The 14,270-nt window shown below is 33.0% G+C and overlaps 1 protein-coding gene across 1 annotated transcript; it reads left to right on the top strand.

The window, feature by feature from the left end:
* Positions 1–11,135: 11,135 nt before the first annotated feature.
* On the top strand, positions 11,136–12,866 carry LOC127736966 (uncharacterized). Its single transcript, XM_052247526.1, has 2 exons — positions 11,136–11,215; positions 11,879–12,866. Exons 1-2 carry the CDS (start codon positions 11,136–11,138, stop codon positions 12,855–12,857), a joined length of 1,059 nt encoding a protein of 352 aa, XP_052103486.1. The 3' UTR covers positions 12,858–12,866.
* The last annotated feature ends 1,404 nt before the right edge of the window (positions 12,867–14,270 follow it).

The raw sequence follows: 14,270 nt of genomic DNA on the forward strand, positions 1-14,270 counted from the left end.
TGCTCACATTAATATTGTTTACAACACGAATATTTACTGTATGATATCCATATTTGGTTGAATCGACATCGATATGCGTATGTTTGGATCGATACAACATGAATACCTGGGCGTTGACTTGTTGGATAGTTACGTACTACAGTATTATCAAACTGGTTAAGGTGGCTAACTAACTGGAAGTGTTTAACGACCTTGACTGGATGTACATCCCTCGCACGGTCGGCTCGGTGCCCGAAGGCGTTTGGTGACATTAAAATATTTTCTGCAGTGGGTCAAGAACAGGTGGAAGACGCCATTTTGATAGGTCGCCATCTTGGTTTTGCTGAGTTGTTTTTGGTTTGTTTACTATTTTGTTGTTTCTTTACAGTCGATACTCCACAACGGCTGTTTTCAGGGCCAGGTTAATCAGCTGGGCAGCCCGCTAACCACGACGATGTGTTGTTGGTAGATGAATCATTGACTCTGTAGTAGATGACTGCAACCTGCACGAAGCTAAATACACATAGCCCTCGGACGTCTGGGCAGCATGTGATACTCACCCATCCACAATGGGTTTCAGAGTGTCGCTAACGCGGGTCTACTTGTAAGGTAACATCATAAGCTAGTTTGTCGTTGAACCATCTGGGCAGCGTAACATGTTGTAGCCACCGGGAAATCAGGAGCTGATCCAGCACGTCCTTTCAGCTGTAAGGACTGAGACGTGACTGACTCAATCTGTTGATGATGAATGAATTGAATGATTAAGGTGGCTCGGGTGTCTTCCTCCATCTTGGATTTTGAAGTAGCAGATAACAATTGGTCTAGATCTTTAATGAAATGTGCAAACTTTGAGAGTAGTATATGTAATTCATTTGTAAGACTTTTAATGTTAATATAGAAAATTATGTGTTTTATCATATTTACGGCTGTATTTTCTAAAAAAACACAATATTTTTGTTTGATTCATTTTTTTCAACTTTGCCAAATAAGGGGAGATAACTCAGATAAAGTTATTTTTAATAGAAAGTGTTGTAAATTTACCTAATTTAATATGTAGCAAGAAAACAAGTCCGGTGACCCCATTTTTTTCTTTTTCTTATCTTAAAGCATGTTATAAGAGCTATCTTCTCACATTTTATCTTAAAATTCTATGGTGTAGTTTTCTTTTTATCACACAAAATTGGATTTTCCATGCATAATCTATACAAAATCTGACAATTTTGCACAACCTGTAGCGTGAAAAAAAGTCCGGTGACCCATTCTTTTTATTATAATTTTGAAAAAAGCATGATAAAAACTTCATTTTGACAAATTATCAAAAAATTCTATGGATTTTAATTAAGACCCTCAGCCACCTTAAATGCATTGGTTTCGTGCTTTGAAAAGTACTTTATTTGAACCGTTTCATTGTTTTTTAAACGTAATCGCACTGAAATATAACATTTTAAGCCATTGTAATTTTGTTTAATCACTCGATCAAAACCTGGGGACCGCACTCAAAAAACCCGGACTGTTCTTGAAAAAACACGGACATATAAAAATGAATGTATTCTAAAAATGTCCTTCTCAATGCTATAAAAAGATTTTTTTGTAAAATGTCTGTATATCTAAGGATATGTAGAATATACATTTCCTTTGGCATTTGCAATGGAACTTGTATAAAAATAGCTTTATTCCATATTCTGGAATAAAAGCATTGTAAAGCTAAATTAAACTTTTAGAACACAAAATAATACGGAAGCGTATTAGCGCCACACAACTTTTTTTTATAATTTTCTTCCTATCTTTGCGTAATAACGCAAACCTTTGCGATATAACGCAAAACTTTGCGAAATAACGTAAACCTTTGCGTTATAACGCAAACATTTGCGAAAACATTTGCGAAATAACGCAAACCTTTGCGTTATAACCCAAACATATTGATTTCAATTATCCATTAAGTTTTGTATATATGTCCGTCTGTCATTAAATTTCGGTTGTGATTTAGTTAAGAAAAGAACCATAAATACAAGGCCAAATCATTATAATGAATATGCATAGGAATAAGGGATCAGAAAAGTATATAATTTAACAAGAAAATAGATATGTTATAGACATATTTTATCTGAAAGTCCAAAATTTTTATAAATTTTGATTAAGTAGATAAGAGCAAAAATAATGTCATACAATTGTGAAACTGTCAAGTCAAATAGATAAAATAATCTTTCTGCTATAAAATGAATTATTAAGAAAGAAACATTTTTTTTTTAAATTTTGATGTAAGAAATCGTTTTTTTTTTTTAAATCTCAGAATATGATAAAGATTCTTTGATAAAAAGTCATGAAATTTTCATTTCAATCTAGTGAGGTCATTTTAAGATGCTTGGGTAGCAATTTTAATGGAGAGAACATAATTTTATTAATAAAACATCTTCATTTTATACATTTATTGCAAAAGGGTACATGTAGCTTGTTTGAATCTAACCAACCTTATACAATCCTTAAACGAGAGCTTACTTTGGAAGTATATTTATTTTCGGCTATAGCTATATTAGCAGGGTTGATTTTTACAGAGGATGACCTTGAGGTCACTCCGATGTATTGCTATCGCCTAAATTTCCATTATGCAAATTAGTTTTGGGATTTCAACCGATCTATAAAAATTATAGATCCGCGGTCATTACAAGGGAAAAAAGTGCATTTTTATACCTGCGATTCCGTTCTCCGTTCGTACGATGTTTCATCAAAAAATGGAATCATTTCAGTTGTTGATTTAGTACTGAAAATTTGACTGAATTATCTCCTTATTAAATACGGTTTTATATGTTTAATAGGTGTTTAAGAAAGAGGTCAGGTGCTCATGTTCATTCATAAAATTATCGTTCATTCATGAATTTATCGTAAAATCAAAATCACTACACAGGTCACACAGGTTGTATACGTAGTGTCAAAAGATTACCTGCATAGTATCTAAAAATAGACAAACTTAACTGACTCCGTGATAACATTTTGTGAGGGAATTCGATGTTTGCTATACCACTGTTCATTTCAACGCACTTTATGACGATACCACTTTATCAATATGAATGAAATTTTTTGCAGTGTTTTAAGAAATATTTTTACTTTAAAATCGCGTATCATTTGTGAACTATTAAATGTTTTACAAGGACGAATTTTCTGTATAAAGTCAATAATTGTGTGAACTTTTGAAGCCCAAACTTTTTATAGCCTTAAATACGCTAATGAAAGATCCGAAAACTATACCCATACAGAACGACATGTTTTTGAAATTGTAGCAAAACTTTTGGTTGACAAATTTTAATTCGTTATTGCATAAATATTAACTTGAAATATCTGTCATTTTCTCCCTACCCAGTTTACCTCTATTACTCATTATGATGTGGACTTGACATTGTTATTGAATCTTATGCAATTTGATTGGATTAAGTTATTGTTAGATTACCTTCAAACTGTTCATGCTTTTTCGTACGAGTATATTGATTAAATCAGAGCGTGCATGAATGTGTACAGAAAATTAAATGACCTGCAAACTGGACACTGGACCAGTCCATATTACGTTTTATCAATGAATAGATTTTTTTTTATTTCCAAAATTACAGGGCCCATAAAGGGCATAAAATCAGATACAATTGATTTACATAATTGGTAACAACAACAATAATAGCGGCATATAAATAGATATTTAGTATATAAGCATTGGTCAGAATCAGATGAACGAAACTTAAGGTATGAAAGGTAACAATTGCCACTTTTTATCTTTTCACATAATTTTCCACATACACATTAGATAAATTATTTTTGATAGCCTATTGCGGAGAAAAAAGAGAAAGTTTACTGTATTAACGTTCTATTCCATTAAATACGCCATTTTTCGAAGATAAATGCAGAAAAACATTTGTGAACGGCTACGCCAGGTAAAATTGTTGTTTATCCTAAAAAAAATACAATTTTCAGTTTCATTAGAATATTATAATAATAATAAATCCCAAATTTATGTAGTCATTAGATAAAGTCCTTATATGTCCGATCTGCCTATTTTTGGACATCAAAAGACAATACGATCGTTTTAAGGTCAATTTCGTCTACCTCACGCAATCTTGTTAGGCACTATAATGAAATGGACCTGAAATTTATTTCACATGTTTCCTGAAAATTGATAAATATCAAAGCAACATAGAGCTGTTTGTTCTAGTTCGTATAATGACAATTTAATGTCATGTTTGTTTGTGATGACCCCCCTTTTCGGGATTGCATCAGAATTATAGTTATCTCGTATCGCATGAGGATGACACATGTCAACTGAGCAATTATGTTTGGGACTTAGTTTTAAGGAATGATGTCAAAGTAACATTATGAAAATATTTTTAGTAAGCTGAAATATATATTTATTTTTTACATGTTTATGTCTTGTAAGATATTTTATTTCTGTCCCGTTTTTCAACATTTGCGTCTGGAAAGTTGAAATGTTTTAACTGAATGGTTAATTTAAATTAATTATGAAAATGGTTAAAATTAAATCAATAAAGGAAATTATTGCCCAGTTACAAACACTACCAGGGGATAATCCATAATGATTTTTTTTTCAGTTATATGTTTCAGCACATGTATAATTAACCCCAACTTTAGCCTGGTAAACTTGTTGTCTCCTTGTAAAATATAAAACATATTTAAAAGGATTTCCTGCTAAAGTCTTATTTTGATATAAAGTTAAAACCGTCTTGCTTCTCACTAGTCAACACTCCTGTCCTGTCAGGTTTAATTCTTATATATATGGATGAAAAATAAAAGTCCACAAAACATTAACATGGCAGCAATTGCTTTTACAGCCTTTAAGACTTTGATTTTTTTTTTACAGAAGAGTGTCCACCATGCACTTGCATTACACTATAATAATAGTAGAATAGTATGATATACATATAGATGAAAATTATATATACATGCAACCGTAATATTAATATAATATATAACAACAAACCATGCAGTGTATTCTCTGGAACTATTATTATATTAGTATAATAGTCTAAGGTATACTGATTTGTATCACTACAATATAATAGTTATTACGGTGAGGTTGAATTTCCTGTCATTTATTCATCATCCAAGCACGAACTTGTATAAGAAAAAAAAACTCTGTAAATTAACCTCAGTTTCAGGTATAGAGATGTGATCTGTTTCTGTGACATGTGCTTTTGACCATCCACAAGAACCTGCGGTCATCCGATATTCAGTACTTCAGTACTTTGATTTATTTTCTTCGGTATAACTTCAATTTACTCAATGTTCTTTGTAATATATATACATGTAGTATCATGTATATCATTTTTGGAGCCCTTTATAGCTTGCTGTTCGGTGTGAGCCAATGGTCCGTGTTGAAGACCGTACTTTGACATATAATGGTTTACTTGTATACAAATAGTGACTTAGATGGAGAGTTTTCTCATTGGCACTCATGCCACGTCTTCTTATATCTATCATCCTGCTCATTATTAGTCATTGATATGTTCTAAATATTCAAGCATTTTACTTTGCAATGAGTACATAGGGGATAAATTTTAATATATGCAGCCTCCTCCATTAATAACAGTTGCTTCCTTTGAATCTTAAATAAGAAATAAGATAAAACAAATGTTTGCGTTATTACGCAAATGTTTGCGTTATTTCGCAAAGGTTTGCGTTATATCGCAAAGGTTTGTGTTATTTCGCAAAGGTTTGCGTTATAACGCAAACATAGGAAGAAGTATTTAAAAAAAAAGTTGTGTGGCGCTAATACGCTTCCGTAAAATAATGTACGAGTGATGATTTCTTTGTATCACCAATACTAACTTACCTTGTATGATCTTGTATATTAAGTTTAAGCCTCTATTTCGCGTCTTACAAAAAAAGAAGTCTGTTTGTTTACATTTTTTATCATATTCACTCGAAAAAACGTGGTCACACTCGAAATAACCCGATCAAATCACTCGAAAAAAATACGACCCCAGCCGGACACTATACCTATTGTGAGACGCGCGCTTCGTCTGCGAAAGATTCATTAGGCCTAGTGACACTCGAATAAAAAAAAGTTTGATAAGGCCAAATAAAGTACGAAGTTGAATGGCACTGAGAACCCCAAAATTTCCTTTTTTGTAAAATGAAAGTTGTCTTATCCCTTAATAAAAACCCAAAGTAATATAGCTTAGTAATAAAAATAATTTATGGGAAATCCATGCTATAGATTGATTTATCGATGGTTGATGCTTGCCAGTGACCAATGTTTCTTTCATAATCAGGAGTCATGTATTTAAAAGAGGAGATATAATGTTTGTACGACTTTAGAAGAGATGATCAGAGATATTTGACTTTCTACCCACCATGTTCCACCTTAAATCGTGTCATTCAAAGATGATGACGTCATAGTTTACGTCATTTACCTATATAAACCGCACTGGACGAAAATATGAATCAACAAGGATTTGATACGTCTAATAATGTGAATGCATTATAGTTTTCTATGTTACTACTGAGCCCACTAAAAAAATCGTATATATATAACATTAAAGGTATCAATTTTACTGCACCAGATGCTCATTTCTACAATTAGTTTGTCTTCAGTGATGCTCGAGGCCAAAATATTTGAGTCCAAAACCTAATACAAACCGCATTTGATAGCTAATAAAACCCAAAAGGATCAAAATTAAGCCAAACCCGGACGAGGAATTAGAGCTTTGCATGAGGGAGATACAATCCTTGATTTAAAACGATTTCCAGATTTTATAACAGCAAAATCATATCCGTATTATAATGCCAGTACCGAAGTTCTTGGATGGTGATACTCTCGAGGACTATAATACCCGTTCACCAACAGAGGTATCTTCCCAGTGGTATTAATAACATTAAAGGTACTGATTTTGCTGCACCAGATGTGCATTTCGACAATTAGAGGCATTTGGGGCAAGGGGACATATTGGGTAAGTGGACACGTACGTTTAATATTTCAAGTAAAGTCATGTTGCAGGAGTTAAATTGTCTCTCTTAAAACCGTGAACCAATAAAAAAAATAGGACATATGTGATGCGTTGACAGCGGGGAAAATTTAGGGTCAGCATGGTATTCATAAACTCCAAAGGTTGTAAAATGAACAAACATGAGTCAAAGAAAAACTAGAATAGTATCCGGTGCGAGATGTCTAACAGAAATTGAATTTATAAATGAAGAGAAAAATCATCAATATGAAGAAAAAGAAAAAAGGAAAAGGGAAAGAGAGGAAAAGAAAAACAGGAAGAAATGGATCAGTTGCAAAACCAAATGAGAAAGAAAATCAAAATTTAAGAACAGAGAAAAATGCAAAAGTTAAGAGCATTGCGCAATCGGAAAAATAAGTAAGCTGACTCTCAAAGTGACTCTCGTGTGTATATGTACTCATACTGTAATGGCAATTAATATGATGATGATTCTGATGATGAGGACTGGATTAAATGCATAAAATATGATGATTGGTACCACGAATCTTGAACCGGGAATTTTTGACGTGAACTAACAGACTTCGTTTTTGGTAAGCACTTCGTCTGATTTTCTTATCTGTTCTTTATTAAATGTATGTTGATTCATATTGCCTTTATTTCTATTTTGGGTTAATCGTTATAATCACTTCTAATTACATATATAGACACTCAAGTACAAGGTTTACAAGCTAAATATCGCAGGATATGAAGTCCATACCATTTGAAAATGTCTTAATCACGTAATATGGTAAGGACCACAGCGTTCTTCTGATTTTATTTGAATAAGGATTGATATAAGATGATTTGATAATGACAATTTCATGATTTACAAGGATATATTAAGTTATTTTTAAAGGATTAAGACATTTACTGCTGTTTCTCCTCTTGATTGTTACTAGACAGCGAGGTTGGGCTGTAACACCACTGTCCAAGGTTAGGTGAGGATTGAGCGCTCACAAACATGTTTAACCTCGTCACATTCTTTATGTGCCTGTCCCAAGCCAGGAGCTTGAAGTTCAGTGGTTGTCGTTGGTTCATGTCTGTCATATTTGTTTTTCGTAAATTGTTATGTTATAAATAAGGCCGTTAGTTTTCTCAATTGAAATGTTTCATATTTTTCATGTCGGGGCCTTTTATAGCCGACTATAAGGATGGGTTTTCTCATTGTTGAAGGCCGTATGGTTGCCTATAATTGCTTACATCAACTTCATTTGAACTTTGGTGGATAGTTGTCTCATTGGCAACTATACCACATCTCCTTATTTTTATATTCATAGCTTCTGTGCTACCTCACCAGTTTAGAGCTTGAGTTATTGTTTAGACACCTGCCTATTGCTGAACATTGTATTTTACTCTCTTTGTGTTTTATGATTATTTTTGTCTGTCTCATTGACGTATATCCCACATCCCTTTTTATTCACAATAAAAAAAATTGTGATCATTATAACTATCAGAAGTTGTTATCTCAAGACCCAAAATCTAGGTATACCTGATAACCAGTTAAGACCATTCTTACATGAATCTGTATATAAAACGACATTCAAAGAAGCATCTCATAATTTCAAAAATAATAAAAAGTTAACTATATCAAACTAATCGTTCTGCAGGCATTAGTATCTCCTGAAATACACGAAATTTGCTATGTTCAATAGTACACAAACATGGAAAAGCTTTAAAACTGAGCACACATGATAAACATCAGTACATTTATAGGTAAAGATTACTTAAAACTGATTGAACCTATAGATAATACACTTACATTCGATACATACATGAACTAGTACTGAGTTAGTTACAAATATGATACGATTGTTGTTTTTCTTATTGGTCTCAAAATGTAAGTATTGCAAGATTAAAAACAAAATATTATCACTAGCCTGCAGAAATCATTTCTCCATTTCTTATTTGAAGAATGGCTTAATTTCTTTGGAGCGTTTTGGCATTTTATGAATAACATCCAGACTACACTTTTTACAAGAACTTTTTTAATAAATATGGTGTGGGCTTATTGTTTCTCAACACAAGATTGCAGTATATTTGAAGTACCGAAAAGTTATTCACTAACATATGCATTTTTGTGTTTTGTTGGGTTGTTGTCAATCGACATATTCTTAACAGATGCATTTTATAAAGGTGTTTGATGATAGTATGTTTAGCGTGGACTGTAATTGAGTCGAACTGACTCCAAAAATGTATGATATTTAAAGTTGTAATACATAATTACTGAATCTGCAACTTGTTATCGTGCAGTGTAAATGTGTCACGAACCAAGACACAAGCGTGACTATTTTCTTTTAAAGATAACAGCAAATACACCAGATTATTTCAATGAAGCCCCCGGTAGACTATATATGATGGACTGGTTGTTAACAAATTAAGATACATGGCACAAACATGTTCACTTTACGAATTGATGTTGATTAACGCAACTGGCAGGTTGCCTGGTTGTTGCCTTTACACCAAATAGAAATGTTGATAGAAAAATTGCCTTAAATGGATTTGAAAACTGTTTTATCACACAAGGGAATACACTGAACTTTCAGATTTTTTAATTCATTTTTGAAAAAAGACCGATGCAAATGAAGGCCATTTAGTGTGCCGAAATATTTCTTTCCATTACGCTATTGTTTCATCTTATTCGTTTATATAGATATAATATCTTTTGTCAGTATTATTGCACAAATCTTAAGACTGGTGATGCGATACCATTGTTGTTTCATTGGTTGCAGTCCTTTGGTGCCAATTGCTATTGTGTATCATGTGCGACAAATATTATTTTTCAAAGGGCCAGCTGAAACCCGCCTCCGGGTGCGGAATTTTCTCGCTGTGTCAGATTGTTGTCTCTTTGACGCATTCCCCGTTTCAATTCTCAATTTTATATGTCTATGACAATAATTAGTTGACTGAAACTTCATCAACGAAGATTTTGGAGCAGATCTTTAGAATTTTTAAGATTCCACATCTGATTGCCACCGCTGTTTGAATATGCATGTACCTCATAACAATGTGTCTGAAGGCCATCTTTTACGGTAGAAAGAATGGAGGGAAGAACTTAAGAAAGACGTGTAGTCGAACATCTTGATGACCTGGCTAAATATCGTTCTTTATAAGGATTTTTGTGAAGCTAAGGTATCCAGTATAAAGATAAAAAATTTTCGTCGTCCCTTTTTATGTGAATACCAAAGAAGAGATGGATGGATTTTTGATTTTCTAAAATCTTCTATCGTGAACAATATAAAGTTATATATATGGGATTCCCAGTTTTGCTTTGAATTCCAAGTTCATTAGGGAGGCATTCGAAATAATGGTTTTTGCATATAATACAATATTGTTTGAGGCTTTGTCTGCTGGAACAACAACATATTTGTCGTGAAGAGAAAAATGAAACATTTGCCGTTGAAAAAGAATTATACAAGAGGAGAACTCAGTCGTAGTGATCATGTTTGTGTCTTAAATTACAAATTTCAGCCTTAAGAATAATTATGTTGCCTGACTGCAAATAAATTTATCTTTTCATTTAACATACTTTAAAAAAGGTTGATAAAACCACATAAAATGACTTTTAACTCTTTCAATGTAAACTATTGGTTAAACACTGGATAAAAAGCAGAATGGAAGTCGTTATTTTTTAATACAATAAATTGGCGCAATTGTATATTCTATTTTTGACGCAAAAGAAACTAGTCAATTTGAAAACTAGTGGCGCAAATGTAACATTGCTGCATATGCGTTTTGGCGCAAAAGGATGCATTTTTTCCAAAAAAGTATATCTCCCATTTTATTTCGACTATTATTCATATGAACTCTAATTTTTCAGTATCATGGATTTTAGTCAGTTCTTCATACCAAGATTGTATAGATGCGATAGATACTGGATGTAGACATGCAGTTACCGACCTAACCAAATATTGTTTGACTGATGGCAGGATTATCAATGGAAGGTGACATCTTTTATCTTCTTTTTGTCAATATCGGTTCTATCAAAATAAATGTTCTACTACATAACTGAATTTTAGTTGCCAGCTTAAAATCAATAGAACAGTTATAGTCCACTTCCAATAGTTAACTTTCAAACGTATTAAGATTTCATAACATATTTTTCTTATAGTATTATCAGTAAGCAATTTTAGTTAGTGTCTACTAGTTATTGTCAGAGAAGTTAAAGTACAACTGACAATGCAACTGCAAACAACTACATGTACCACACATATATTAGTACTGGTAGAAGACCCTTTTACGATTGTGTTGACCGTTATGTAATATCTGTTTCGCAGATGACGACGGATATGTTCCAATTGTCGTAACTGCAATCCCGTCCCCTTTCCCCCGAATGTGACCTACCGAATTAAGACTTATCATCGGGTTTGTACTTACATAATCAATACGACGGGTGCCATACGTGGAGCAGGTGGGGTTCATTTTGCTAAGTCTTAAGTTTTCTATGTTATGTTTTGCGTACTGTTGTTTGTCTGTTGGTCGTTTTCTTTCTTATCCATGGCATTGTCATTTTATTTTAGACTTATGAATTTGAATGTCCCTTTGGTATCATTTGCCTCTCTTTTGCAGACAGAAAGTAACAGATAATTCTTGAACAGATGGTTCTGTGGAATTCTTTTTATCAGACAAATGTTTACTTCTATTGACTCGTACTTTCAATCATTTCAACAAATCAAGAGCTGCACAAGTGACCTGATATACCCGTGACTTTTCATGCGTACGTTTAATTTACGAGAACAAATTACTGTGATTAATGAATTTATACGCCTACATCATAAAAATTATTAATTAATAGTAGCCTGGGCTTTATCGTCACATGTCGCCACTGTATTGAGAAAAAAAAAGAAGCCGGTGTCCTATATAACCATATACATGTTATTTAACTGATATGTTATCGTAATTGATATCTTCATTTTTTTCAGTTGCAATTTTCATAAGGAATTTTGTCTCCAGACGTATTTTCATAATGAAACGATTGAGCTTTTAAGTCACGGCAGTCGTTGTCAGTATCAGGATCATGGTCATTGGTATAACCCTAACATCACATCTGGATCAGTAAATCTATTCTCAAATATAATTCATGGTATAGATGATCGTCTAAAGGCTGTAGAGATTGCAGGGCATACTCCGCAAGAAGCTATCAAAATATTCTCAAAACAGGATCATACTCATAAAGTATACACTAGAAATACTAACTGCTGGGCATACGGACTAGATTTGTCATGTATATCTCCATGGAATAGCTACGGTAAAACAAGGAAAGCCGGCACACTTCTGTCACCCCGTCATGCTGTGTGGGCTAGGCATTACAGTATAAAAGTAAATTCAACTCTCCGATTCGTTGATCAAAACAATAATGTATTCGATCGAAAAATAATCAAGACTAGAGCTATACCAGTCAAATCTAATTCCACGAGCCACCGGGCATATCTTTCTGGTTTCGATATGGTTATTGGTCTTTTAGATAGTGACGTTCCTTCAACCATAAGTTTTGCAAAAGTACTTCCGAAATATTTTAAAGAATTCCACCCAACGCGTATGTATGTAAGGCTCCCAACACTTTGTACGGATTTTGAAGAAAAGGCACTGGTTGACGACTTTTCAACTCAGACACATAACATGGCTCGCTTAATAGTTCCGTACCGGAATACAACACGCTTCCAGTATTACGAGCCAAAGATAAGCGGAGATAGCGGCAATCCATGTTTCTTTGTCATCGAAAATGAACTTGTATTTCTTTTTGCATTTACATATGGTGGAGCGGGCTCTGGCACTTCCATTCAGTTTCACCAAGATGATGTCAATCAAATTATGCATAGTCTTGGGGGAGGATATCAGCTTACAGAGGTTGATCTGTCTAAATATCTTGGGAATCATGACATAAATAGCCTATTTGGGTAAAAGACTCTGCTTTATTGTTGTGTTTTATTCAAACCTTCTACTTATATTCATTCTTTTACTCCTATGTCGTTTTTAAATCTACAGCCCTTACGTCAGTTGGCTTATTTAAAAAAAGTAGTTGTTTCCATGAACAACGCTCAAACCCATATATTTGAAAGTCATGGATGTATAAATACGTAGATACGTTAGGAGTTATTCGACCAACAGGGAACTATAAAGAACAGCTAAATGCAACCGTCAACTTTATCTGAGATAGTTGAAACCTTATTTCTTATCATTTGTCTATTATTTTATAAAACCTTAAATTCGAACATTTCCGATTATTTTGAAATTTTCAACTGGTATAGATTTTGGAAGGTTGAGCTGGACTTATAGCTTGTTTATTGTATAACGCTTTAAAACTGCACTTAAATAACAATTTATTATTAACCTGTGTTAAAGTATTATTTTCTCATTAACGTTTATTCCATAACTTCGTTTATTTATCGTATCATGAAATAAATCATCAAAAGTACACCAAAACCGGTTAAGAACACATATGCATCGGAATGATGACCATTAGTTTTACAGAGTTAACATAATTTTATCAATTAAATAATCTTGCACGCACCAATTTAAAGGGACATAATGCAAATAAAAAACGTATTGTCTGGAATATTTCCAAACGTGCCATCAAAAACAATTTTTAAATGCATTGGCAGAAGAGGGGCACAGTTGTTCCCAAATGGAATGCCGACATTCTCTTTAAAAACATCTTCCAAAGAGGTTGTCAATAAAAATAACTAGCGTCTCGATAATTTCAGTTTCAGAAAAGTTCTTTTGATCAGATTGGTTTTGTAGAAATTATAATGTTATTCCTTCCAAAAGTTGTCTACCTACGTTTATAATTGTTTTTTTTTTTATGAAAAAAGTAGGATTTTCTCCAAGTTTTAATATACAATTTACATGTAAAAAGTAAAATAACAAAAAACCGAACTCCAAGGAAAATTCAAAACGGAAAGTCCTATAAAATGGCAAAATCAAAAGCTCAGACAAATCAAACGAATGGAAAACAACTGTCATATTCCTGACTTGGTACAGGCATTTCATTTGCTTATGAAGAAGATGATGGATAAAACCTGGTTTTATAGCTAGCTAAATGTAAAAGGAAGATAAGATGAATGTTCTTATACTATTGCACAATGAGAGGGACTTTGATTTTTTTCAATATAACAATTAATTGGATATTTTGTATCCACATCTGTTTTACGATGCTACAGTATCTAATTGATTAGAATTAACTCTGATACACGTATACGTATTTGATTATAATTGAAAAACAAAGAATTGCTCAGGATTTCCACTTAGGAAGTGTTGTTTTAGGTAATGTTGGGTTTCCAAGTGATATATCAATACCGTATTGTCTTATCAAGC

The sequence above is a fragment of the Mytilus californianus genome, unplaced genomic scaffold, assembly GCF_021869535.1.
Source record: "Mytilus californianus isolate M0D057914Y unplaced genomic scaffold, xbMytCali1.0.p SCAF_4, whole genome shotgun sequence".
NCBI lineage: Eukaryota > Metazoa > Mollusca > Bivalvia > Mytilida > Mytilidae > Mytilus > Mytilus californianus.

What these genes read in the sequence shown, in the direction of transcription:
- LOC127736966 (XM_052247526.1), top strand. Translation starts at nt 11,136, where the DNA reads ATGCAACTGCAAACAACTACATGTACCACACATATATTAGTACTGGTA. An exon ending in ACGATTGTGTTGACCGTTAT is followed by an intron (nt 11,216 to 11,878) that starts GTAATATCTGTT and finishes CATTTTTTTCAG; the next exon opens with TTGCAATTTTCATAAGGAAT.